This window comes from Leopardus geoffroyi, chromosome A2, assembly GCF_018350155.1.
Source record: "Leopardus geoffroyi isolate Oge1 chromosome A2, O.geoffroyi_Oge1_pat1.0, whole genome shotgun sequence".
Taxonomy (NCBI): Eukaryota; Metazoa; Chordata; class Mammalia; order Carnivora; family Felidae; genus Leopardus; species Leopardus geoffroyi.
In genome coordinates, this window is record NC_059331.1 from 111,681,030 (window position 1) to 111,708,663 (window position 27,634).

General features: G+C 36.8%; 1 protein-coding gene and 2 pseudogenes across 14 annotated transcripts in view; all 3 read left to right on the plus strand.

The window, feature by feature from the left end:
- The window catches only part of HDAC9 (histone deacetylase 9), a 944,501-nt gene that overhangs the window by 623,680 nt on the left and 293,187 nt on the right, over positions 1-27,634 (plus strand). For all 14 annotated transcript variants that reach the window (XM_045495014.1, XM_045495020.1, XM_045495015.1 and 11 more), the window contains one exon: positions 18,468-18,645. In XM_045495014.1, coding sequence (XP_045350970.1) covers positions 18,468-18,645 — 178 coding nt within the window. The remainder of the gene's footprint in view (positions 1-18,467; positions 18,646-27,634) is intronic.
- On the plus strand, positions 2,109-2,821 carry LOC123606523 (annotated as a pseudogene).
- Positions 26,047-27,509, plus strand: LOC123606521 (annotated as a pseudogene).

Here is a 27,634-nt window from a genome sequence, read left to right on the forward strand (position 1 = left end):
TTGTGAAAGAAATTACTCATTATGGACTAGCCACTTACTTAATTTCAAAATTCAAATGTGGTTTCTTTTGTATTCTGTAGTCAGTAAAATCCCAAGTGATTTAAAATGGTCATTTTCCAAGAGCACTCCAAAGTGGCTGGATCTTAAACATTTCCAAAACAACCACAGATGTAAAGGCATAGTGTAACCACATTAGTAATTATTTTCCCCTTACAACTCTTATATCTGAGGGTATCTATGAATGCATTGGAAACAATTTACATAATCTTCACATACATAGTAACTTTTACCAATATTCTACTTAGTTGAGGAACAATGTTGCTAAATAGGTTCAGTTTTAGAGTTTAAAATAAACCTTTAAGCCTCAATCCAGAATTATGGTATAACCACATACCATATACATTCACCCTGCACACACATATAAATGCTGGTACATTTGAAAACAATTCCCTTTGATTCTGCTAGTGATGCTTTACCTGAAAGCTGTGTACTGTTCATCTACCCACAGCTCTGCCTCATGAGTCACATTGTTTATAGATTCCTCACAATTTGAAAATGAGGATAATATTTGACATATAAATTTTTACCTTTCCTTTGTGCCTTTTTGTATATTGTCTGATGGTATGAATAATATGCTAAGCTAAGACTCTTGTTTGGAATGAGAAGATTCTGAGAAGAAGGGAGTGAGACTGACCTGCCCTCACTGGAAGAAACCAGTGAGTACATGAGAGCAGTAATTTATCTACCTGGATCCCGACCTCTGCTACAAGGGGCCACCACTAGGAACTGGAAGGTTAGTATAGAAATAGTGAGTGCTTTCTGTTGCTGCTGAGAACAAATTTGTTATTCTAGCTTCTCCAGGACTTAGTTGCCACTCTCGCACACTAGAATTCAGAAATACTGCCCATTGCTATGGGAAATGGGGAATGATAAACAGTCTTACATATTTGTTAAAGGTACCCTGTCTTTTTTTTTTTTAAGTTTATGTATTTATTTTGAGAGGGGGGTAGGGGCAGAGAGAGAGGGAGAGAGAGAATCCCAAGTAGACACCACAATGTCAGAATGGAGCCCGATGTGGAAAGGTACCCTCCACCTTATCAAAATTTACTTTAAAAAGGAACACTTTATTGAGCATTTTTACTGAGCTGGGCAGCTCAGCGGGTTAAGCTACCAACTCTTCTTTTTGGCTCAGGTCATGATCTCATGGTTCCTGAATTTGATGCCCCACCCCCACCCCACCCCACCGTGGGCTCTGTGCTCCCTGTGGGAGCCTTCAAATCTGATCCTCTGTCTCCCTCTTTCTGGTCCCTCTCCCCCTTGTGCGCTCTTTCAGAAATAAATAAAAGTTTAAAAATTTAAAACAAAAATAAGAAGGAACACTTTACTCTTCAACTCTTACTGTGTACAATTTTTTTTATCACAGGTAATACACATATTTTAGCAGATACTTACGTATATAATCATTATATAGATACATAAAAAGACGTAAAAGTATATTTTTCCAAATTACATAAATGTACCATTACATCAGTGTATTCTATATGTTAACGGAATATGCACAAAAGGATAAACTGAGAAAGGTGAGATAAAAATGAAATAAAAATCATTTGTAAATAAATTTTGCCTTGAGAGTTAATGGGCTTTTGGCACTATGATGAAAAAAGTGTTACTTTTAACAACTTTATTGAGATACAATTCACATATGATATGGTTGAGTCCCTTCAGTGTACAACTCAATAGTTTTTAATATATTTACACAGTTGTACCACCATTAACACAGTCAATTTTAGAACATTTTAATCACCCTCAAAAGAAACTCTGTGCCCATCAACAGTAATTCCCCACTACCCCACCTCTACTCTCAGGGAACTATGAATCTACTGTCTCCATAAAAGAAAATGTGTCTATTCAGGACATTTTATGTAAACGGAATTGTACAATACATGGTCTTGTGTGGCTGTCCTCTTTCACTTCATATGTGTTCAAGGGTTCATCCATGCTGTAGCATGCATCAGAGCTTCATTACATTTTTTTGAATACATAATACAGTATTATTAACCCATATTCACCATGCTGTACATTACATAACTGAAAGTTTGTACCTTCTGACCACCTGGAGGCATTTTACCCCATCAACCGGAAAGTGTTCTCTGTGGCGCTGTGACGGGGCTTTCTGAGGTCTTGGTGGAGAAGGACGGCGAGCTGGTACCGCAGGCACAGCTAGAGGGCACCTTGGAACCGCATTCGGGGCGGCAGGGGGCGGCTGCCTGAGCTGTTGCTGCACAGCGGCGCTCCGGGTCTGGCCGCAGGTGCTAGTAGATCATGCACGATGAAGGCGGAACCTACTTCCTCACCACCCGGCAGACGCTGTGCGGACCGGAAATCTTTCGTGTACCGTTTAGGCCACAGGAGCACGTGGCCAGGACTTGGACAAGGATGGGACAGAGATTCTACCTATTTGGTTCCTGTGCTGAACTGGATAGAGTAAGGGGTGTTGGAGGAAGCAGAATTTTATAACATTTCCTCGGTAAGGAAACTTGTGAAGGATAAAATTCGAGAACAAGGCCGCAAAACGTCACAGGTGCCGCATAGTGTGAGCTTCAGCGTGAGGAAGAGGAGCTTGCGCAGTTGTAGCCACGTGATTGAGGGCTGGAAATTTGAGCTGCTGGTCAGCGGCGGCCCTTCCTGCAGTTGCGGGAGTGAAGACCGAGTCGAATTCCTCACTGTGGATTCCAGGGAGCTGTGTAACTTCGCATACGGCGTGACCCGTGAGCCCAGCGAGAAAGCCAGGATTTTACAAGAACCAGGTTCGAGGATGTGAGGAACACAGTGTTGACGGCTAAAGAAGCATTTTACCTTTTCCCAAGATGCAACTGCCAGGTGGAAGAAGCCTGGCTGTGTAAAGAAGCCTGTTCTTGACACTCTTTCTAGAAATCTGGTTGTGAAGTGTTTTTGCATCTGAGGTGGGTGGTGAGAGACGCGACCAGCTGAGTGAGGCCGGGCGTCCCCACGCGGACGAGGCCTGCAGGCTTAGTGGGCAGCCGCGTGGGGGCCTCTGCTCCAGGTTTCCAGGTGCCTCCGTGGCCCGAGGCGGGACGCTCGGGACCCACGTGGAAGATATTAAAGAGCAGCGCTTTGGGTGCTGCATAAACGGTGTGTGAGGAAGCCTGGGCCTCACCTCTAGGAAGTGGCCGCAGTACCGTGGCCCCGGGGTCTGGGTGTCTGCTGGTCACCTGCTCTCGCGCGGAGAGCAGTCCGCCTCCTGCCAGGTGTAACGGGTTGGCCATTGCTCAGCCTCTGTGGGTGGTTGAAGACAGGAGTGGCTCATGCCTTTTCGGTACCTCCCGGGCCTCCGCCCTCTGAGCCAGGATTCTCCTGCCTGACCTCGGCCTGGAACGCCAGTCAGACTTCTGATTTTTATTTCCCAGGACAGAGATCTTCGTATCAGTACTTTCCTAGTGTGGATAACCTACTTAGTGTTTTCAATTTTTAGAAATGCCTAAAAGTGCTGCTACATCTGGCAGTGAGCTGTTAAATCATTTAAAGGGAAGTGGAAGTTGTGCCTTGTCCATCCCCCGGCCTTGTGGAGGAGCTGGTGCCTTTGTCTGGACTGGAGCTCGGGGCAGGAGGCGTGACCTCTTGGCTCCTGGAGCTGGAACGACAGGTCACAACGAAAGTGTATATTTACAGCACATCACAAATGTCTCTTTCTGGCTCTTTACTGTTTTCGTTGTGTAACTGTGCACTTGTCCCTAATATTCCTGGGATGTTTGAGACTTCACACCCAACCTCCATTGGGCTCTGCCCATCTGACATGGCTTTGGAGCTACTAGGATTCCTTTAGAAACTTTTGTGCGCATGCTTTGAGAACGGACTTTCTCAGCTGATGGTAAGGACTCTCAGTGTCAGGGAGACCTGGCTCAGCAGAAACCGCTCTTTGCTTCTTGACCTGCAGCTTCCCAGGGTAGTTGGGCACATTTGACCACGAGAGCTGCTAACAGGTAGGTCAGAGGCTGTGACTCCTCTGGTTTCAAATGCTTCTGAGACGTCTGCCTGTGCTCTTTTCTTTTCCTTCTCCAATAATCTGATTAAGCTCTCCAGAACCTAGAATTTACCTCCTTTATTTAAGGTCTCATATATTGTTCAGTGTTTGACTTCAACAGTTTATCACAGCCTTCTTTAGCTACCAGATTACCCATCTCCCCAGCAGAGCTCCCAGAGGAGGGAGGCCTATTGGTGGCCTTCAAGTGTGCCCTATGTGGTGTTTCTGGTCACTTTGTGTCATTTGATTTATGACCTTGACTTAATTAAGGCTTGTGATTTTTAAATGTAAACATATTAAGACTTAATTCACTAAAATTTATTTTGAGTGGATATTTATACATTTTTAGGTATTCATAGTTTTTCAACTTGCAGTTTAATGACTAAATTTCTCCTGAAAATAGCAAATAAGTTTGTGTATTATTTACGAATGAACAAAAAAATTACTTTTGTATGGCTAGATAATATTCTATTGCATAGATATGCCATAATTTATTCATCAGTTGATGGACATATAGGTTGTTTCTATTTTGGGTTATTATGAATAGTACTGTTGTGAACATTCGTGTTTAAATTTTTGTAAGGCATGTATTTTCATTTCTGTTAAGTATATACATATTATGGAATTTCTAGGTTATGTGGTAGTTCTTTGTTTAACTTTTTAAGGAACTGCCAGACTGTTTTCCAAAGGGGCTCCATCATATTTCCTTTTTACTAAGTGTATGAAACTTCCAATTTCTCCACATTCCCACCAACAGTTGCTATTATCTATCTTTTTTACTATAAACCAATGTGGTTGGTGTGAAGTTATTTCTCATTGTTGTTTTGATTTACAAATCCCTTATAGCTTATGAGGTTGAGCTTCTTTTCATGTGCTTATTGGTCATTTGTGTATCTGTTTTAGAGAAATGTGTATTCAGAAAATTGACTTAATTTTTGAATTGGGTTGGTTTTTTGTTATGGAGGCATAAGAATTCTTTATATAGTTTGGGTACAAATCTCTTATCAGATACATGTTTTGTGAATATTTTCTCTGATTCATGGATTATCTATTTACTTGATGGTGTCCTTTTGAAACAAAGTTTTTAGCTCTGATTATATCTAATTTATGTATTTTCAGGATATTTTTTTCTTTTGGTCTTACATCTAAGATTTACTCTTATATTTCTTAAAATAATTTTATAAATTTAGCTCACATATTTAGTTCTGTGATCCACTTGGAGTTCATTTTTGTGTGGTGTGAGAAAAGGTCAGTTTCATTCTTCTGCATGTGGATATGCAGATGAATTAGCTCCGTTTGTTGAAGGACTAATCTTTCTCCATTGAAAAATCTTAGTACTCTTGGTAAAAATAAATTGGTCATAAGTATAAGGGTTTATTTCTGGATCCTCAGTACAATTCCAATGATTTATATGTCTATTCTTATGCCAGGAGCATACTGTTTTGATTATAGCTTTATATTGATTGTAGTTTTATATTAAGGTTTGAAATTAGACTCCCCTTCCTATGTTAGGATATCTTACAGAGAGTTTGTCCTGTGTAATCCTTGATGCAGGGACTGGGTGTAAATGCTAGTGTCTATTCATGTATCAAATATTAGTATAGTTTATTTGATTTTTGTATTTTTATTTAAAAACCAAATATCAGTAGAAGCTCTACTGTTTTCTTTTATACCCCACCGTATTGGCTTGTATTCCTCGCTTTGGAGACCACTGCTCACAGGTACTATATTTGGGCTCTATTCCGCATTATACCAGCCTTTAGCCAAATGTCATCAACCAATGTCTCACCCTTAATTTAAGGCACTAAGGTAAAAGTGAATTACTTCTATACACTCAGTAACATATCGAGAAGTGTAGACTTTCTCTGAAACTTCATTTCAATCACCTGTTGTAACTATGACTTTAATAGGATAAAGTAATTATTCCAATACACTGGTGAGTTAAAACAAAATAAGATATCTTAGTGACCTAGAGTTGTTGATTGCCACAAAACTCTTTGGTAAACCACACTGTGAAGAAGAAACACGAGAAATTTAAATGACATTTAAAAATTATGTAGATTTACCAGCTCAAACATAGTCAGATTTTTCTCCCAAATCTGGAAGGAGTTATGTATTTCTTTTGTTTCTTTTACTTTATCATTTTATTTATTTAGTTTTTTAAAAATGTTTTTAATTTTAATTCCAGTCTAATTAACATACAGTATTACATTAGTTTCAGGTGTACAATATAGTGATTCAACAATTCTATATATTACTCAATGCTCGTCATAATTATATTTCTTAATCACCATCACCCATTTTACCCATCCCCCCCCACCTACCTTCCATCTGGTAACCACCAGTTTGTTCTCTATAGTTAAGAGTCTTGTTTTTTGATTTGTCTCTCTCTCTTTTTAGAACCAGTCATATTTTTAAGATATAATATATACATTCTTCAAACTCAGAATTTAGTGAGCTCCTGTTATGTTCCAAGTTCTAAATTTGGGACTGGGATTATAATAGTGCAATGGGAGTTTCTGTTCATACGTAGCTTGTATCTAATAGTCCTTCATTGTCCAAGTCTGTCTGAGTTAATAGCAATTCGTGTTTACTTTAAATACACACATGCACACCACCTTAGCATATCTAACCAATTAAAATACTGATATTACAATAAAGTAAAACATTTCAAAAGAACCTCTAAAATAAAAAATATATGCTTATGGGGCACCTGGGTGGCTCAATTGGTTAAATGTCCAACTCTTGATTTCAGCTCAGGTCATGACCTCGCGGTACCATGAGTTCGAGCCCCACATCCACCTCCATACAAAGGGTGTGGATCCTGCTTAGGATTCTCTCTCTCTCTCCCTCCCCCTCTCTTTCTGTCCCTCCCGTATGTTCTTGTCCTCTCTCTCTCAAAAATAAAGACATTTTAAAAAATAAAGTAAAATAAAATAAGATAAAATAAGTGCTTATTAGGCAATCTGGAAAGTACAGTCAGTCACAGTAAGAATATAACAATCAGTAAAGCTATCAGAGTTTCAGTGTTTAGAAGTAATTACTTTTAATTGTTTTTGTCCTTTTAGATATTTTCCTAAAATTTGCACATTTAAATTTGTTTTCTATTCCAAATCCTCATTTTACATTTCTAATTTACATCCTTCTGCTCTCATTTCTCAGTCCCTTAAGGATCGTCATTTTCTCATTGAGATGAATTTAATAATATGTTGAAATTCTAAAAATGAAATATACTTAATTGTACATGTTATTGTATTTATCTATCAGTGTAAGTTGGTACAAGTTAATGAATATTTTATGACTATATGACCTCTAAATTAGCTTAAACTTAATAAAAATATTTTTTCATACTTATTTTATTATTTTTTTCTTATCTACTTTAACTTTTTATTTCTGTTTTTTTCTTTCACTCGTTCTATTTGTATTTTCCTTTTTTTTTTTTTTTTTTTGGTTATTTATTTTGGTGGGGGGACGGGCAGAAAGAGAGGGAGAGAGAAAGAATCTCAAGCAGGCTCCGCACTGTCAGTCCCTAATGTGGGGCTTGAGCCCATGAACCTTGAGATCATGAACAGAGCAGATGAAGAGTTGGCTGCTTAACTGACTGAGCTACCCAGGAACTCCCCTGTTTGTATTTTCCAGTGAATCTTTATTTCCTCCATACAAAAACTTAGTCCTATAACTAAAACCATTGTGTTACAATAATATTGGTGTTTTGTATGCGCCAACTTATTAAACATTTACAATTTATTTTCTCTGTATTTATATACAGAGAAAATGATAAATATAATAATGGACATCCATAACATCCAGCTTAAGAAATAAAATCTAATAAATAATTGTATATTGGGGCTCCTGGGTGGCTCAGTCGGTTGAGCATCCGACTTCGGCTCAGGTCATGATCTCACGGTTTGTGAGTTCGAGCCCCACGTCGGGCTCTGTGCTGACAACTCAGGGCCTGGAGCCTGGTTCGGATTCTGTGTCTCCCTCTCTCTTTGCTCCTCCCCTGCTCACACTCTGTCTCTCTTTCTCATAAATAAAGGTTAAAAAAATTAATTGTATATAATATATACATACTATATGACATATGGTACATTATTATATAATAGTTTAATATTGTCATACAACATAAGAAATATAGTATATAGTTGAAATTACCTGTATGTCTCTCTCCTATCTTATCTCCCTTCTATTTCTCTAATTTTGCCTATTTTTCCCATGCCTTTCTCTTTATATTTTTACTACATTTGTATACATTTAAACAGTATATGATATTCACTTGCACATTTTTAAACTTAAATAATTAACTTCATATACATTATTTTCCTTGCTTTTTTCACTTACCATTTTTACTGTAGATTTATTGTTCATCTTCACTTTTACTCAATATTAGTGGATTGTTCATTGATGTGGTTGTAACAATTTATCCTTCTACAAGCCATCTATGAGTTTTTCTTGCTCTATATTTTCACTAATGCTTGCTATTATCAGAGTTCAAATGTTGGGTCAATCTGATGAGTGTAAAATGGCATCCCCTGTTGGTTTTAATTTACATTTCTTTTACTACTGAGGTTGTTTCTATTCATGTATTTGTTGGTTTATTGAAATGTTTCATTATCTGGATATTCCTTGTTCATACTTGTCCATTTTTCTGTCCCCATTTATTTTTAAGAGTTATGTATGTAATGCAAACATTAAAAATTGCTTTATTCATTAAATATTTGAAAACATTTTACCCCTAATTTATCTTGTCTTTTCTTTTAGGCTGAGTGGTCTGGACCCAGACCCAGATCTGATTAGCACATGGCCTTGAATTGTTATGAACTTGTGTCAGAACCTAAAGTGATGCCTGCTTTGTGTGCTTAGGTTTGTACAAAGCAGTGCTTCAGATGGAGGAACCCTGGGCCCTCCTCCCCCAGCCTCAGTGTTTAGGCCTCAGTGAATGGACAGCAGGCCTCATTTTCAGGGCCTAGTAGATGCTCAGTGAACATTCCAACCTGTTTAGTCTCTTCTCTTTTCCATGGTGGCGTGTATTTTACTGGCTCATGTTATAAAGTACTTAAATTCCTTTCCTTCTCCAACTTTAGAATGATATTCTCCACATTACTAAATATTTTAAATTGTGAATTTTACATTTTAGTTTTTAATCCTTTATTTTTCCAGATAGTATTAGGAATCTAAATTTATTGTTCCCCTTAGAGGTTACCAGTTTTCCCAGCATCACGTATAGACATTCCTTGTTTAACTGCTATTCTGTAGGGCATCTTTATTATTTACGGAGTTTCCATATAGTCATGGGTCTCCTTCTGGGCTCTCTCTTCTATCCTACTAATTTATTATACTCTATTCAATGATGTAATAATACTCTATTGTGTTAAATGATTTAGGTTTTAGTATGTATAGGTATTTGGTTGGGCCTATCTCCCCGCTTATTCCTTATGTTCAAAATTCACATAGCTCGTCTCTGCCTTTAATCTCCTATAAAAAATTTAGAATGAGCTGAAACATTCCAGAAATAATTTGGGAAGAACTGTAATCTTTATGATTTTAATTCTTTCAATAACAGAGTATAGTGTATATTTTCATCTACATGCTTTATATCTCTGATTATAATGTCATCAGCATACATGATCTTTATAATATTAATTCTTCCTTTTTTTCCTGGAAAATATATATAACAAAAAATTTACCATTTGTTTTTAAGTGTAGAGTGCAGTGACATTAGGTATATTCACCTTGTTGTGCACCCATTACCACAGTGTATCTCCAGAACTTTTTCATCTTTCCAAATTGAAACTCTGTACCCTTTGAATAATAACTGTCTTTCCCCCTTTTCCCAGCCCCTGGTAACCACAATCCTGTCTTCATGAATTTATTACTCTAGGTGTGTCATACGAATGGAGTCACATAGTATTTGTCCTTTGTTACTGGCTTATTTCACTTAGCCTAATGCCTTTAAGGTTCATCTATATTATTGCATATGTCAGAGTTTCTTTTTAAGACTGAATAATATTCCATTATAAATAATAATTTTTAAAAGTATATTGACATTTGCTTTATTGTATTAGTTTTGTAGTTGTTCCATAGGTGCTTGAAAGAGTATTTGATTGGTTTCAAAATTTAATAACCAGAGAATTGGGTTATTCAGATCTTCTGTAACCTCAATCGCTTTGTTAAGTTTGTTATGACCTCCTACCATATGTGAATTTTTAATTTTTTTCTTTGTAATTCTGCCAATTTATGCTCTTTACATATTGAACTTATGTTCCTAGGTTTACATTTTTTGTCGCTGTTAATTTAACTTTCATATTATTTTATATGTAACTTTATATGGTCTCTAATATTTTCCCCCTAAAGTCTGTTTTGTCTCTTTTCAGGATGGCTGCACAAAGGCTTTTCCTCCTCCTCTGCCCCTTTGTTTTTCTCTTTTCTTTTTTTTTTTTTTTTTTGTTAGTATTTTTTGTATGTCTTCATAAAATCTTTTAAACTTGCTCAGTTCCCAAAGCCTCTGATCATGATTGGTGTTACCATAAAGAAAATTATCACGAATGCATGGGCAATGACAATTACTTTATAGATCTAATCATCTCCTAGTAGAGTACTGGGTTGGCTGAGTTCAGCTCCAATTAGAGGGCTGAGGGCAGTTCCTATATGCCAGCTCAGGCACCGAATAAAAGGTAGAGAGTTCCGGTATCTTTGTGGTTAGTGGAAAATAGTCAGCGGTTTATGAACATAGCTACAGTGGCTGAGTAAAGCCTTAGACTGTAAATCTAAGAACAGAGGTTGAAGCCCTCTTTTTGCCAAGCTCTCTGGTGAAATATCACATCGATTTGCAAATTCAAAGAAGCAGCTTCAAATACTGCCAGGGCTTCTACCGCCTTTTTTTTTTTTTTTTTTTTTTTTTTTTTTTTCCTCCTAGAAGGCGAGAGAAGCCAGTTGATTAGGGTGTTTAGCTGTTAACTAAATTTTTGTGGGATGGAGGCCCACCAATCTAGTAAGGGCTTAGCTTAATTAAAGTGTTTGATTTGCAATCAATTGCTGTAGGATAGATTCTTGCAGACCTTAGAGTTGGGTGCACAGGAGTTAAATCGATATGACTTACTCAGGGCTTTGAAGGCTCTTGGTCTGTCTTAACTAATCTCCTAATCCATAGTCTTCATCTTTTAATTGGTAAATTGAGTACCTTCACATCACCTGTGTTTAGTAATAAATTGAGGTTTGTTCCTAGCATCTCATTTTGTGCATTATAGTTCAGCTTTTTTCATGTTTCATTTTTTCTCCATTTATTTTATATTACTGCTTCTTTTGCTTCTTTTTTATTAAAATGGCTAATTTTAATAAATTTAAGTTGTCATTTCTTTTTCTTTTTAAAAATTATTTAAATTCTAGTTAACATATGGTGTAGTATTAGTTTCAGGTATACAATATAGTAATTCAATGCTTCCATACAATACCTGGTGCTCATTAGAGCAAGTACACTCTTTTTTTAAAAAATAAATTTTTAAGTTTATGTGTGAGAGAGAAAGAGAGAGTGAGTGGGGGAGGGCAGAGAGAGAGAGGGAGAGACAATCCCAAGCAGCCTCTGCACTGTCAGTGTGGAGCCTGATATGGGGCTTGAACCCATGAGATGTGAGATCGTGACCTGAGCCAAAACCAAGAGTCTAGTGCCTAACTGACTAAGCCACCCAGGGGCCCCATTTTTTTTAAAGTTTATTTATTTTGAAAGAGAGAGAAAGAGAGTATGAGGGGCAGAGAGAGAGGGAGAGAGAAAGAATCCCAAGCAGGCTCCACACTGTCAGTGACATGGGGCTCAGACCCACAAACCATGAGATCATGACCTGAGCCCAAGTCAAGAGTTGGATGCTTAACTGGCTGAGCCACCCAGGTGCCCCACAGCAGGTGCACTCCTTAATCCCCATCATCTATTTTACGCATATAAAATGTATCCCTTTGGATTTGTATTTTTGTATTCTTTGGGTAAATAGCTAGTAGTATGATTGCTGGATCATAGGGTAGTTCTATTTTTAACTTTTGAGGAAACTCCATACTGTTTTCCAGAGTGGCTGTACCAATTTGCATTCCCACCAATAGTGCAAGAGGGTTCCCTTTCTCTTTTCCAAAATTTTTTTGTCTTTAAAGTTATATACATCATTTTTATTTAAGCTCCTTTAAAATTATTAACATGCATGTTTAGTTTTAAACAGTCTAAAGTTAATCAGTATTTATGCATCCATCCTGAATAATACAAATACTTTAGAACATGCAAATTTCCCGCAGCCCTTGGCATTTTACAAGATAGGCTCTAGGCATATTTATGATTCTAATTTTCTGAAAAACAAGACTCCTGAAGTCCAAAACACTGTGAAACCAAAAAGAAAATCAACTTGCTCATAATGCCAATAAAGAAGGAACATATATTCTTTAAAGAAATGGCCTTGGAAATCAAATTTTAACTTTTTTCATAATTGTTTTCCCATGATATTTTTTTCTTTTAGGTCCTATCTTTTAATAAGCTAATTCAAATAATTCTGATTATTTCACTGATTATTTCAAAGATGAAACACTATAATTTTTTATTTCTGTATTTGTTCTTGCTGAAATTGCATAATGATACTGATTATCACACATAATGAGCAGCCACCCACATGTCTGGAAACAAATGTAACCATCCAGAACAAAGTGAAAACCCAGAAGCCATAAAAGAGGTCCTTAAGCAATGACAACAAGAATGCAAAACCAAACCAAACAGAAACATAACCAAAAATTAAAGAAAAATATAATGTTGATGTTGCCTCTGCCCAGGGGCTTTATTACCTCATAATCTCCATTAGCAAGCTACCTCTAAATAAATATTTTACTCTAAGGAAGAACATTGTGCTTGCCATACAGAAAACTTCAAGACCTTTTCCTACCCACTTTCAAAGGGACAGCAGTGCCTATCCCCCATATTTAGAAAGGCTTGGGCCTCAATGACATTGATGTCTTATTAGGCATTACTGAAGAATTTATAAAATGGATGCATAGTAACTCTACTGTGAAAGTAATTTATAGTTTTTATCAGTGGGAGGAGACAGATGATGTTCAGGCATATAAGGCCTGAACCGCTTACTTCCTTCATATAAGAAAATGTTGTCTTACAGTTAGTAACCTGAGACAATTTCTCAGAATGACAGTCTGGCAAAGTAACCAATCAAAACCAAAGCACCAATTAAATAACCTGAAAAAAGAAGGACTAATGTATGCTTAAGAAATAGCCTCAAGATAGTATATTTAAAAGATATCTTAAGCAAAAAGGCTTTTTTGAGGGGACATTGTATTTATTATTCATGTGGGCATGACACATTTTTCAGTGAAGCTCAGTAGATGAAAGTTTAGTTTGGGTATCCATCTAATTTTTAGTAACAATAGGTTTTGTGCTCTTAAGCATTTTATTTTTCTGAAAACGCGACAGAAATATTCTCTTTTGTACTTACTTAAAATTATGGAAAATACGGACAAAATTATCTCTCATTAAAATTGCTAATAGGAAAAAAAGGTGTAGTGAAACATATCAGTAAATTCCAGCTACAACACAAAAATACTAACTAGATGCACCTGGGTGGCTCAGTCAGTTAAGCATCTGACTTTGGCTCAGGTCATGATCTCACAGTTTTTGAGTTTGAGCCCTTCATTGGGTTCTGCTCTGACAGTGCGGAGCCTACTTGGGATTCTCTCTCTCCCCCTCTCTCTCTGCCCCTCCCCTGTTTGTTCTTTCTCTTAGAATAAATAAAAAAAAATTGTCTCAATTTTCAGCCTCAAGCAGAAAGCTTTTTATTGCTTTGGAGTAATATCCATCAGAAATAAAAGTGGCTTACCATTTTGTGATACTTTGTTGTCAAATATGAGCATAGTAATGTGTGCCTTACTGGATTATCAAGATTCCCCCTATATATTAAAAGCCATATTTCATTTGTAAAAGGGTATATAATTGTGGTCAACTCTTGAAAGTGAATAATCTTTTCTCACTTCTTTAGTCCTTTTTTTGGTAGAAGGTTCAAAAATATTTGACCTATGTCTGCTCTTATGTCTAAGTTTTGACTGTGTATTTTTAAAACCATTTACCATTTTTCTTAAAGTTTTAATATGGGTGGTACATAGAAGGTTTGGAAACTTCATAAAATTACAAAGGAAAAATAATTTTCAAATCACTCATTTCTTTCATTATCTCTTGGCTCTAACCCTAAATGATTTCAGAGTATCATCTTTTGATAATTGTTTAGTGTCTATTTTCTTATATTTTTACCTAGCCATTCTTTGGTTGACTATGTTATGATTGCTTATAATAGGCTTTCTTGTTTTATCCCTATAGAGCAATCTTAAGGATGGCTATTTATCTCCTGAGTATTTATTTACTCATCGTGTATTTATTAACAGTGGCTACATCTGAAACACTACATTGGAATATCTGAATCAATAGGCAAAGCTTTTATCCTTATGGAACTTACCAACTAGGGATAAAGTGCTTGAATATAGAATGTCAACCCACAAGATCAGGAGCCGTGGTTAATTCACTTTCTTGTCTATACAACCCAACATGGGATTTCTTTTCTTCTGCATGTACAATAGATATTGGATGAACACTTATATGTGATAAATAAATAACTACTACTGAACAAGTAGTTATTTGTCTCTTATCTGTGTTGCCATATTCCTAATAGTAGAGATTGGATAAGTAGGATTTTGCCTACCTGATTATGAAGTTCTGTATTAAGATGTAACATTTGTTTCATGCTTATGGCTTAGCAAAGTATTATTCCATTATCTCAAAAGGTTCCTGTGAAGCTCAAGTAAGCAATAAATATATTTTATTTAAAAATTTTTAACATTTATTTAATTTTTGAGAGAGAGAGAGACATAATGTGAGGGGAAGAGAGAGACACACAGAATATGAAGCAGGCTCTAGGCTTTCAGCTGTCAGCACATACCCTGATGTGGGACTTGAACCCATGAACCGTGAGATCATGACCTGAGCCGACATCGGACGTTTAATTGAGCCACTCAGGCACCCCTTTTATTTAAAAAGAAGTCAGTGATATTATTTACATGGAGCTCTTACAGTATTGATTCTTTAGTTAAGAGAGAAAACCATTCAGTTACCCTAGTCATCTAAAACATGGTTATATTATTGGCCTTTAACTTCCAAATATGTTACATATTTTCAATGTTCAAATAGTTATTTAGGTTCAAGAAAGCATAAGAACAAGATATACAATGCAGCAGAAAATAAACTCAAAAAATGTAACTCAGAAATGAGTTACATCCAGTCCATGGTTCAAAAAACTTTGCATATTATACATGCAAAGATAATTTGTCTCACACACACAGTGTGTCTAGAGCTTGTCCCCACTCTTTACCTAATTCAACTTATCCTTCACATCTTAAACATCACATTCTTAGATGCAAGTTCCCTCAACCTCTATATCAGATTTTTCTTTACATTTTTATGGCACTTTGCATTTAGTCTGTACAGCACTCATTGCATTTATGATTACATTATACTTAGAAATATTTAGTATCTGTATTCTGACTAGACAACATAAAAATGGCTCCACACACCAGCAAAGTATCTGGCACACAGTATGAGCTCAGGAAGTGGTTATGGCATGCAGTAAGTCGAATAGAGAAAAAATGACAGCAAGGAGAAGGAGAGAGAAAAAGTGTATTGGGAATGTAATGGAAAGTGAAAGTACATTTAATGTGGTAGCTTAAAAAGGTTCTTTGGAAAATTACAGGTTTTTCTTAGAGGATGTGCATGATTGCTGAATGTGCAGCTTCATAGATACACCTAGAGGGATGATGCACAAAAGATTGGTGGAACACAAAGGACTAGGGCCACTGTCTCCATAGACACAGTGGACACTATGCCCAGAGCCCATGATACTTGAAGGTGCTCCCAGAATGTTTAAATTTTAATGTTTTAATCAAAAGAGAAAATATAATATATATAAAATCCATTGTATGGCAATATAAGCATAGAATGTAATTTTCTAATAATTACTTATGGAGGAAGGAACCCAAAAAAGTTAATAGTGCCCAGGGCTCATGACAATGAGAATGCAGCCCTGGGAATGATATTTGTTGTACAGTAGATAGGATTTGGGCTAGAACTTGGAAGAGGAATAGAAGACCTAATGTTGAGAATGCAGGTTGGCCTAAGGTCATAGAGGCCCAAATGCCGGGCTAGGGAAGTTCTGACTTCAGTTTCCTTCAGAGACTTTTGTGTCAACTTCTTGCTTACAGGAGGGCCTTAGGAAGATAATTCTTGCAGAAAGAAGTAAGATGGGTTGTCTTAGGAATAGGGTGATCAAAGGCCTTATGCATGAGGTTAGATGAGGGTTAAAGAAATTACAGTAGGGGGGCGCCTGGGTGGCGCAGTCGGTTAAGCGTCCGACTTCAGCCAGGTCACGATCTCGCGGTCCGTGAGTTCGAGCCCCGCGTCAGGCTCTGGGCTGATGGCTCAGAGCCTGGAGCCTGTTTCCGATTCTGTGTCTCCCTCTCTCTTTGCCCCTCCCCCATTCATGCTCTGTCTCTCTCTGTCCCAAAAATAAATAAAAACGTTGAAAAAAAAATTAAAAAAAAAAAAAAAGAAATTACAGTAGGAAGAGACAGAGAAATGGAGATTACAGACATTCAGGTAGATGTTTACTCGTGCATTTTAGATTAAATGCAGAAAAATCCCTTTTCCCCATAGAAAATTCCCCAAGTCATGATTATGCATTTGCATTCCCTCTGATTATAAATTCCATCAGAGGAGGGACTGTGTCATACTTACTGTTGTATCCTCAGGGCATTATAGATGGAAGCACTCAAGAAAACAAGAGAGTTAAACTCCTGTCAAAGTGTTAAAACTATTATAACTAGAACTAGGTCCTGACCAAGCCATCCTTATCATCACAGTCAATGCCCAAAGCCTGAGTATGTGACAGATGACTTCCAACTGACTGATTGATGGTACAATTATTCTGCTGTATTGTATACAGCAGTAACAATATGTGCATATACACTAATTACAACTTATTTTAAAGTTAATTTTAAAAGATTATTTTTAAAAAATTGGGCAGTCTTTGCTGTTGTCTGTAATGAAATATTCATAATCATAATCATAATCATAATATGCGCCATTAACTCATATACAGGGGAAGTAATAATGACATAAAACCATGCAATATGCATTGAGTACAGTTGTATGTAGATTTGTTAGCATTCTAAGTGGGTAATTTGTACACTTAGGATATAACAAGCCTTGTGCTAGAAATACAAGCATCGCAAATAATGGGTGCTAGCACCTAACCTAATAGGAAGTGTAAGGCAAATCCTCACTAATGAGAGGTAATGTTTGCATCAAGTCTTGAAAGAGTAAATGCTAGCCAGGTAGATCAAAACAGAAAGGCATGTAAAAATTTAAAATTATAGGGATTAGTCTTATACTTAAAAGACTTTCTTAACTTTTTGGCATATCAATTTCTATGGCATGTAATAATCAAATCATCTTATATATCACTGTTCAGCCATTTTCCACATTTGTTAAGCATATGGAAAAGGAAAGAATCATAAAAAGCAGTGCAACAGTTAGGAATTCCCTGATTTTGAAGAAGAGGAAGTATATTCACTATGTAATATTGATAGTTAAATTAGCTGCTTGTCTGTGTTTTAGAGATAGTCTTTTTTGGAGACAGAAGTATGGACTAAGTGAATCTTCGAGGAATTCCAAACTCAGGCTTTTGATTTGATAACTACAGTATGAAACATGTTAACATTGTTAAATCGCTGAGATTATATTAAATACTCTTTAAAGAAACAAAATTTTTATTTTATTGAGATTATACCATTCAACCTATGAAAAATTCATTGTTCTATACCATAATATGAAGGCTGAAAGGTATTAAAATATAGCCATATAATTGGTAATTTTAGGCTCCCATAAATTTTATTGCCAATATTACTGAATAAATTCAAGATAGAATTTTCAGAATTTAGCCTTATTGGCAGTTTGAAAACAGTTGAATTGTTTTCCCACTTTGTGTTGCAACAATTCTGGAGCTATATTCAAATGTTGTTATCAAGATAGGAAACGAGTCTAAGTTGATGTTCCTTTTGAGGTTAAAGGTCTGTTTCTTTCAATCAGTTCAAATTGACAGGTCTCCTGCCATCACCTCCTCCTTAGCCAGGCAGACAGGCCCTGGAAGTCAGTGTGAAAACATCTGTTGAATGGATTTATTGACTAGATCTTGTTTTTTCTCTCCCTTTCTCTATTTTTTTTTTCTTTTTCCTTCACACCGTTTATTATGTCTCTGACCTGATGAACTTAATTTGTTTACACGTCATTCTCAGTGTCTCCCTCAATGCTTGTCTCATGTTTCTTTCTACTGTGCTCTTTTCTTGGCAACAGCCCTTCCTGGAGCCCCAGCACACACGTGCGCGCTCAGTGCGCCAAGCTCAGCTGGCCGTGGTTGGCATGGATGGATTAGAGAAACATCGTCTTGTCTCCAGGACTCATTCCTCCCCTGCTGCCTCCATTTTACCTCATCCAGAAATGGACTGCCCCCTCCAGCCTGGCTCTGCAACTGGTAGGAATCCCTAAAGACTTTCCCTAATAGGCAGGCTACATACACCGTTCTTGTGGGATTAAGCAATTTAAATGCTTTGAATAACTCTAATAGCAGAACGCTCATTTTAACCCAATGCAACCCAAATTTTATGAGGTTATATTGGCCACAAGACAAACAGCACATCTGATAAATCTTGGGCTTAGTATTAATAGCCTCATAAATTGTTATCATTCAAGGGCCTGGAAAACATATCAACAGGTGCATAGATCCCTTTTGGAAACAAAATCCCTACAACATTCTTTAGCACTGTTCCTCAGTCTCTTCCTCCTAGTAGTCCTGGCCACTAGGAAATTTATGATGCTCAGCTTTATTTGACCCTGAAGAGTGCCTCTCCCCACGTTTGTTTTTCACATTTTGTTTGTTTCATTGTTTTCTTCTGACTTGCCATTTAGATGACTCCTGGGAGGCAGTTGGCCAGGGCAAACCTTGCTTAATGCTACGTACGTTAGTTTCATTTCCATTTATTATGGCACCTCTGGGTGGGCTATTTGACCAATCTCTTCCTTTGCCTACAGCTGTGTTATTTTAGAACCTGGCTACAGAGGAAAACAAAGGCCAGAGGAAGGTCAAGGCTGGAACATACACACAAAAAAAGGGTGCCCTTCCCTCTCCAAAGGAACTATGCTGTAAATATCCATGTGGATAAATACTCCTTTCTGTCTTCACAAGAATAGGATCCATAAGATATCCATGTTCTCAAACTTGTGGCTGATCAAATGAAAGATAAAATAGCCCTAAGGGACTCATAACTTGGATGCAGCATGGGAGAATTCATGTGCACCTTCTCTCAAAGACTCTTACAGGTTATCTGATTTATTTTTGAATCAATTTTCAGGATTCGAGTTTGTTTTTGTGGCTTCAGTGACCTCATACAACCCTTTGTGCTGGGAAGAGTTAAAATGCTTTTTCTAAAATCACATTCCCAAGCTTTGATATCATCTTTATTTAAAAATCAGTGAATGGAATGGCCAAGTTATTTAACTTTGACGGACATCTTTAATAAGTATGCAGAGGAACTACTTTTTGCAAGGTGTTATTGCACAGGCCAACATTCCATACTAGGAGTTACAGGCTAGGTATATTTGCAAGTATTTCTTGTACCATATTAACCACTGCCTCAGATCCCTGTATTGGAGCATAGCAGACCTGCCCTGGTATCCCAGATAAGCCAGGACTGTAGCCCAGTGTCAGCACAATCTGATGGGATAAGTTGTGCCTGGTTCTATCCTTGGTCTTTAGAGAGTTTTTGCTCAAAACCAGATATGTGATGCAGAGGAGTACTATTTGTAGCTATTCAGATCGGTAGCCTTCAAGAATTACATTCTTCTAAATTCTTTCTCTAGAAAATATTTTTTATTTTGGCCACAAGTTTTCAGAGAACACAGAGCAATCAGTGATCATCCTATCATGGTGGTAATTCCATTCGCTCAAAATTATTTCCTTAGTTTAAAAGTGAACTTTATCATAAAGTTTTGTGGTGCTGTTCCTACAGTATGTCGCTGTCTACTACTGAAATCCTATTGATTGCTTTTCTTATCTTGGTTAAGAGGGGTGACCCTTTCCTGATATGCTTTGGTTTCCTCTGCTTTTATATGTTCCTTAAATATGAATAAAGTAAGATTTCTGAATATTAGAATAATACTACAAGCTTGAGAAAGCAGTGTTGCCAGGTGGACAGGGTTGGAGGCCTTAGAAGAATCCAGGTGAAAAGTAGACTATAACTGCTAGTAGAAGCATGACAAACAACCTAAGCATTCAAACCAAAGACTGGATAGTTTCAGATGGTTAGTTTCTTTCTCATAATGTCAGCAACACAAATAGGGAAGTGAGCTTGAGACTGTTTTCATATTTAATGGACTTAAGCACACTTCTTGTCTAAATGATTATATACAATTATATTTTTTAAAAACAGTATTTTATATTTAATAGACAGTAAATTTTAATTGAATCAACAAACATTAGTTTGCATAGAATGTATATATGTACATACACTCATAAACACTTAGGATTGATAGTTCAAATTGGAAAATACTGAAAGTTGCTTTGTAATTATTGTTCCAGTTAAAGAATGACTAAGTGGGGCTTCCTGGGTGGCTCAGTCGGTTGAGCATCCGAATTTGGCGCAGGTCATGATCTGGCAGTTCGTGAGTTTGAGCCCCATGTGGGGCTCTGTGCTGACAGCTCAGAGCCTGGAGCCTACTTCAGATTCTGTGACTCCCTCTCTCTTTGTCCCACCCCCACTAGTACTCACTCTCTGTCTCTCTCAAAAATAAAAACATTAAAAAAAAAAGAATGGGGGCGCCTGGGTGGCGCAGTCGGTTAAGCGTCCGACTTCAGCCAGGTCACGATCTCGCGGTCCGTGAGTTCGAGCCCCGCGTCAGGCTCTGGGCTGATGGCTCAGAGCCTGGAGCCTGTTTCCGATTCTGTGTCTCCCTCTCTCTCTGCCCCTCCCCCGTTCATGCTCTGTCTCTCTCTGTCCCCAAAATAAATAAACGTTGAAAAAAAAAAAGAATGACTAAGTGATTTTAACATTATATACTTTGGTAGAGAAAAACTTTATTCTCTCACTTGGTCTTAAAAATTGCATCCTAACATTTAAATTCTTAAAATGGCTCAATTTTTTTAAAAAAGTATACAAAGTGTGTTATTTACATATATGCTAATAGCTCCTCCATTGCCATTCTGATTAAAAATACATATTTGGTTGCTAACTCTCATTTAGTGCTTTTCCAAATCCAAAGGAAACAAAACGTACCATCATTACTCTGCTTGTTCTACATAGTGTTTAATCCAAATTTCTCCTGTAGCCTCCATTCTCTCTGAGAATCTTTGAGATCCACATGATCTCAAAATTCATTGTAGTATTTTTTTTAAATTTTGTTTTATATTTATTTATTTTTGAGAGAGAGACAGAGCTCAAGTGGGGGAGGGGCAGAGAGAGAGGGGAGACACAGAATCTGAGCAGGCTCCAGGCTCTGAATGGTCAGCACAGAGCCTGACACGGGGCTTAACCTCATGAACCAGGAGATCATGATCTGAGCTGAAGTCGGAAGCTTAACCGACTGAGCCACCCAGGCATCCCTCATTTTAGTATTTCTAATGATCTGATTTCAGAGATGAACTATTAAGATTTTGATTTTTAGTATGTTTTAAAAGTATGTTTAAGCACTAAATTCTTTTCTTTTGACTTTTAAATATCTGCTATAGATACAATTAAAAAAAATCAAAAGTGACATTCAAGTATATTCCTTGGTAATATCTAGGTTTTTTCAAAAGAATGGTATACAATCTCACATGCTCAGTAGTTGTTCCACTAAAAAGGAAGGAGGAGAAAAAAGTACGTTACAAAGGTAGGTGATTTACTTAAATCCATTCTGTAAGAGTGGTACTTTTTGCCATAACTAAAAAGTTATCTAATGCTTTACTCACATAATTTTCAAGGCACACCTTTCAAACTTTCACCTTCCATGTGGATTCTCAGCAACCAGATAGAGCAGCCACACCACCCGCTTTTTGAAAAGAACAAATCAGTATTTCAAGTGGAAAATGTTGTATGAGTGTGATTTCAGTCAGTTGTAGGATGAAGTCTTTGGACTATTTCCTGTGAAGACTTGAATGGACCAAGAAATGGATTAATATGTGGCCATTACATGGTGGTCCTACACAATGCCTGAATACAGTTGTTTCTAGGATGGGCAAGAAGAGTATAAGATTATGATGCTTCTAATGATAATGAAGAATTTGTGTTGTATAGCCAGGTTGCCACATACTCCTTGAAAGGGATTTTATGATTGGAACCTGAGTATTAATACTCATTTTTTGTAATATTCAATTTAAAAAGTAGAGGTTTTTGTTCTATGTAAAGCCAAGACATATTGTTTATATAACTTCTGATAATTAAGGAAAGGGCAGTGTATTTTATTTTCTTTACCATAGTCATCTTTTCTGCTCAGGTCTTTCTAATAGAGATGAGGCTTGGCCATGGCTCACAACAGGACTTGGAGAGTATAAGGTATTATTGTACCAAATGAGATTCCCTGAAACAAAGATTTAATGGCAAATGAATTTGATTGGCTTTATCCTCCCTATCAGTACAATTTAAGGTCTTTCTCCCAGTGCTAGGCTGCTTTACATAATTTGTGAGGAAGTTCTTTCTTTGTGATATTATCTTTCTAGTCAGTGTCTAGTGTGAATAGAATCATAGTACTCAAACCAAACCAACATTGTGAAAGCCATTAAAAATAATTGAGTTGAAAGAATTTTTCAATTGGCGTTTAGTGGGTGAAACAGCATGATGGAAAGTGAAATACATTTGAATATTTCAGTGTGAGAATAGCAACACTGGCTTGCCTTCTTTCCTTCCTTCCTCCCTCCCTCCCTTCCACTCTCCCTCCCTTCCTCCCTTTCTCGTTCTCTCTTTCCCTCTCCATCTCCCTCTTTCCCTCCCTCCATCTCTCTTTCCCTCCTTCTCTTCCTTCCTTCCTTTCAATGAAAGATACTTTCCCAAGTCAGGCTAACTCTGGTTAATTCTTCAAGTTTTAGTTTATATGTTGTTTCCTTCAAGAAGCCTTGCTTGATCAGCTAAATCCGAATTCTTTATGATCCCTCATAACAAACTGGATTTTTCCCCAAATATTGTATTTAATTATTTATTTCAGGCGTTGTGTTCCCCTGGGCTCTCCATGAGGAAAGAGACTGTTTTTCTGTTTTATCTAACCCCATTTCTTAGATACATGGCTAGTATAAGGAAGGTGCTTATTATATATATTTACTGTCTAATAAACAAGTAAATCAACAAACAAATGAACAACTGAGTGAAATGAGAGTAAATAGACGCAAAATACTGAAAATTATACAAAAAAACTATCATTGGTATGTTACATCAAATTTTAGGGTGATATTTATATTCTTATTAATTAGAGAAAAAGGATACATGTTCATTGAAGGCAATTTGGTAAACCTAGAAAACTATAAAGAAGAATCACCCATTATTCCATCATTCAGAGGTAACCATAAGTAAAATATGGATTTGTTTTCAGTATATTTTTATCTTCCTATGTGGCTCTCTTTAACAGAATAAAGAAAATTTATACGTATGTTTGTGTTCTTTTCGTGTACATGTGTGTATTGGTAAGTATATGTGTATGTGTGTAATTGTGTGTGTATGTTTGTGTGTGTTTTGAAACCTCTAGAGCAACTTCTGTTACTACCTGTATCAGAATGGAGAGATTAATTTCCTTTGGGAAAAGAATCAGTTTTGAAATTACCATCTTCAAACATATGCACTTGGAATTTCTCCTGAAAAATCTTCAAAAATTTGCTCATCTGAATCTTACTGAAGATGATAAAAATAGCTATTTTGTTTATTTAGGAGATTAACTAAACTTGATCACATATATATCATAGCATACATATTTATAAGTATATATATAACATATATACATACTTATGTATATTTATGTTTTTTTAATTTTTAATTTTTTGGGCTTTTTGTGCCTGACAATATTATCATCCTATTACCTTCATGCATGCATAGTTGGACATAGACTTGTTGGGGCACATGTTTTCTGTCTGAAAAGTCTGGAAATAGAGCCAAATGCTCAAGCATTTGGACAGTTTCTGTTTAGCATTGATTAGAAGTCTGAATTCATACTAGTATATGTTCTTTTGTGGGCAGCCTGTTTATTCTTTCCTGTAGCCTTATAGTATGTTTTCTTTATTTTGTTAATTAAAAAAACCCAAATCATCTTTAAGATGAGCATTTGCAGATACATGTTCATGTACATGTCTCTTTCTAGTTAGGAAAAAATTCTTTAATTCTTTATATTATTCTATTACTCTGAATTCTTCCTTGAGGGAAATTACAACTTTTTGTTGAGATTCCTCTTCTCTGACTTTCATATATTCTGCTCATTGTGTACATCTCTAAGTTTATATTCAGTAGCACCGATTCAGTTTCCTGAAATGTAAATTCCTCTTGTTACCTCCAGTTTAGATTTTAATTTTGCTACTATTTATTGTTTCTTTGCAATATTTATCCATCTTTCTTTTTATTCATTAATTTAGCTTGAACTTTCCATTTAGCTTTTGGCTTCTATTTTATTGTCTTTTATTTTATAATGATTTTCCATTTCGCTTTTGGCTTCTATTTTGGCTTCTTTTAACATTTGGGGATACCAAAAAGTTTTCTAAGTTTTTATTTTGGTTCCTATAGTAAATCATGTTCACTGACCTAACTAGTAGGAATGGTGTTTCCTTTACAGTTTATGTAGCATATTATAGGCTCTGGGTTTTGTTCATCTGTTTTGTTTTTGCTCACTCATTCTTTTTTTAATGTTTATTTTTGAGAGAGAGATAAAGGGAGGGAGAGAGAGAGAGGAAGAGAGAGAGATGGAGAGGGAGAGGGAGAATAATGAGGTGGGGGAGGCAAAGAGAGAGGGAGACACAGAATCCAAAGCGGGCTCCAGGCTTCAAGCTGTCAGCATGGAGCCCGCATGGGGCTCAAACCCATCAAATGAATCCACTGACCTTGAGATTGTGAACTAAGTTGAAGTCCGATGCTTAACCAACTTGAGCCACCTAGGTGCCCCTGCTCACTAATTCTTGAGTATAGAGAAGTCTTTCTAGCTATTTGCCAACAAGTGTAGTGAATTCTTTTTGACTTTTTGCCAAATTACATGCTGGTTGAATATGCTCTTGGGCTATGCAATTGAATGGCAATACCAGTCCAATTTCTAGGTTTCAACAGACTATCAGACAGTGTTAGTTAGAAGGCCTAAAGTGGGATTTCTTCTATTTCCTTTTTAACTGCCTGATATTCTGGTAAGATGATTTACATTTATAAGTCTTAAAAATTCTTTTATCTACTCAGAGGCACAATTTAACACATTTTAAACATTTATTTTTAGATATTTCATTTGTTTGCTGGACAAATCACATTTCATACTTAATTGAAAATTGCGCTAATACTTTAAATGTATCTGTTAAAAGATATTATAACAAATATTGTAGGTGTTAGCATATAAAGAGTACAGTAGATCTAGAAATAAAAAGCATGATAAACCTTATGGATAGACTAGAATTATCAATAAAAAGTATAATAGCTGTTGTAGGTATGAAGTGGAAAATATTAGAAATGGCCCTTGCTTCGAGATAACCCTTTTTATCCATTTTAGTGATTCTACCAATTTCAGGTCTTTTTTCTAGCCCTATATATTTTTTTCCTTCCTTACCAGACAGAGTTTTTAAAAAACATTTCATAAAACTATATTTATACATGCCTCATCTTACTACTAGATAATAAATTAAATGTAATAAAATGAAATTGTTGGCACCTGAGATTCAAATGACTAAAGCAAGATGGGTCAAAGTCAGAATGGTAGTCATGGCCCTGGAGGTGGCAAGAAGGATGACGAGGACAAGAAAGAGATATGAACCTCCTATACCAACTAGAGTGTGGAAAAAGAAAACAAAGGGACCAGATGCTGCCAGCAAGCTGCCACTTCACATTCAGTGCCAGTTAAAATTATTGAAGTTAGAATTGAAGACTGTCTTCTCATGGGGGAAGAATTCACTAGAAATAAGGAAAAAATGGATAAAATGAATAAATGAAAATAAAGAGGGGAAAGATCAAAAGTGGATGATCTGAGGGAGGCCCCAATGTCAGTAGGAACCTTGGAAGAGATCATTGATGACAATTATTCCATCATGTCTGCATCTGTGGTATCAGAACACTATATCAGCATTCTTTCCTTTGTAGACAAGGATCTGCTGGAACAAGGCTCCTTGGTCCTACTTGGCCGTAACGCACACGCTTTCATAGGGGTGCTCATGGATGACCTGGATCCCTTGGTCACAGTGATGAAGGTAGAAAAGGCCCCTCAGGAAACCTACGATGATATTGGGGGGTTGGACAAACAAGTCCAGGAAATTAAAGAATCTGTGGAGTTTCCTCTCCTGAATATTATGAAGAAATGGGTATAAAGCCCCCACAGTGGGTCATTCTCTATGGTCCACCTGTTACAGGTAAAACCTTATTAGCCAAAGCAAACCAAACCTCAGCTACTTCCTTGAGAGTGGTTGGCTGTGAACTTATTCAGAAGTACCTAGCTGATGAGCCCAAACTCATTAGGGAATTATTTCAAGTTGCTGAAGAACATGCACCCTCTATTGTGTTTATTGATGAAATTGATGCCACTGGAACAAAAAAAAAAATACTCAATTTACAGTGGTGAGAGGGAAATTCAACAAACAGCGTTGGAACTGCTGAACAAGATGATGGATTTGATTCAGGGGATGACGTGAAAGTTATCATGGCCACACACTGAATAGAAACTTTGGATCCAGCATTTACCAGACCAGGCCTCATTGACAGGAAGATTGAATTCCTCCTGCCCCAGGAAAAGACTAAGATGCACATCTTCAGGATCCATACAAGTAGGATGACACTGGCTGATGATGTGACCCTGGAAGACTTGATTATGGCTAAAGATGATATCCCTCGTGCTGACATCAACACAATCTATACAGAATATGGTCTGATGGACTTGAGAAAATGTGGAAGGAAAGTAACAAAGACTTCAAAACATCTAAAGAAATTGTTCCTTACAAAAATTAAGAAGGTATCCTTGAGGCGCTGTATCTCTAGCAGACTGGATTTGCCTTCAAGGAAATGGTTGGGAGTTGTCCCAACACCTCAGAGGGATGAGGTTGGGGAAGTTGCCCAGAGGAATCCATGTTCCAGTTGATGTTTCTTAGCAGAACCTCTTGTGTATCTTTTTCAGTGTGATGTGTAGGATGCCTTCTGGGCTGCTTTCATCTGTTGGTCGCATAAAGTGCTCTCTCCCCAATAAAGCATGATTCCACTGAGAGAGAGAGAGAGAGAGAGAGAGAGAAGGAAAGAAATTGGTGGCACCTGGATCATAATAAACATTCAATGACTGTTTAT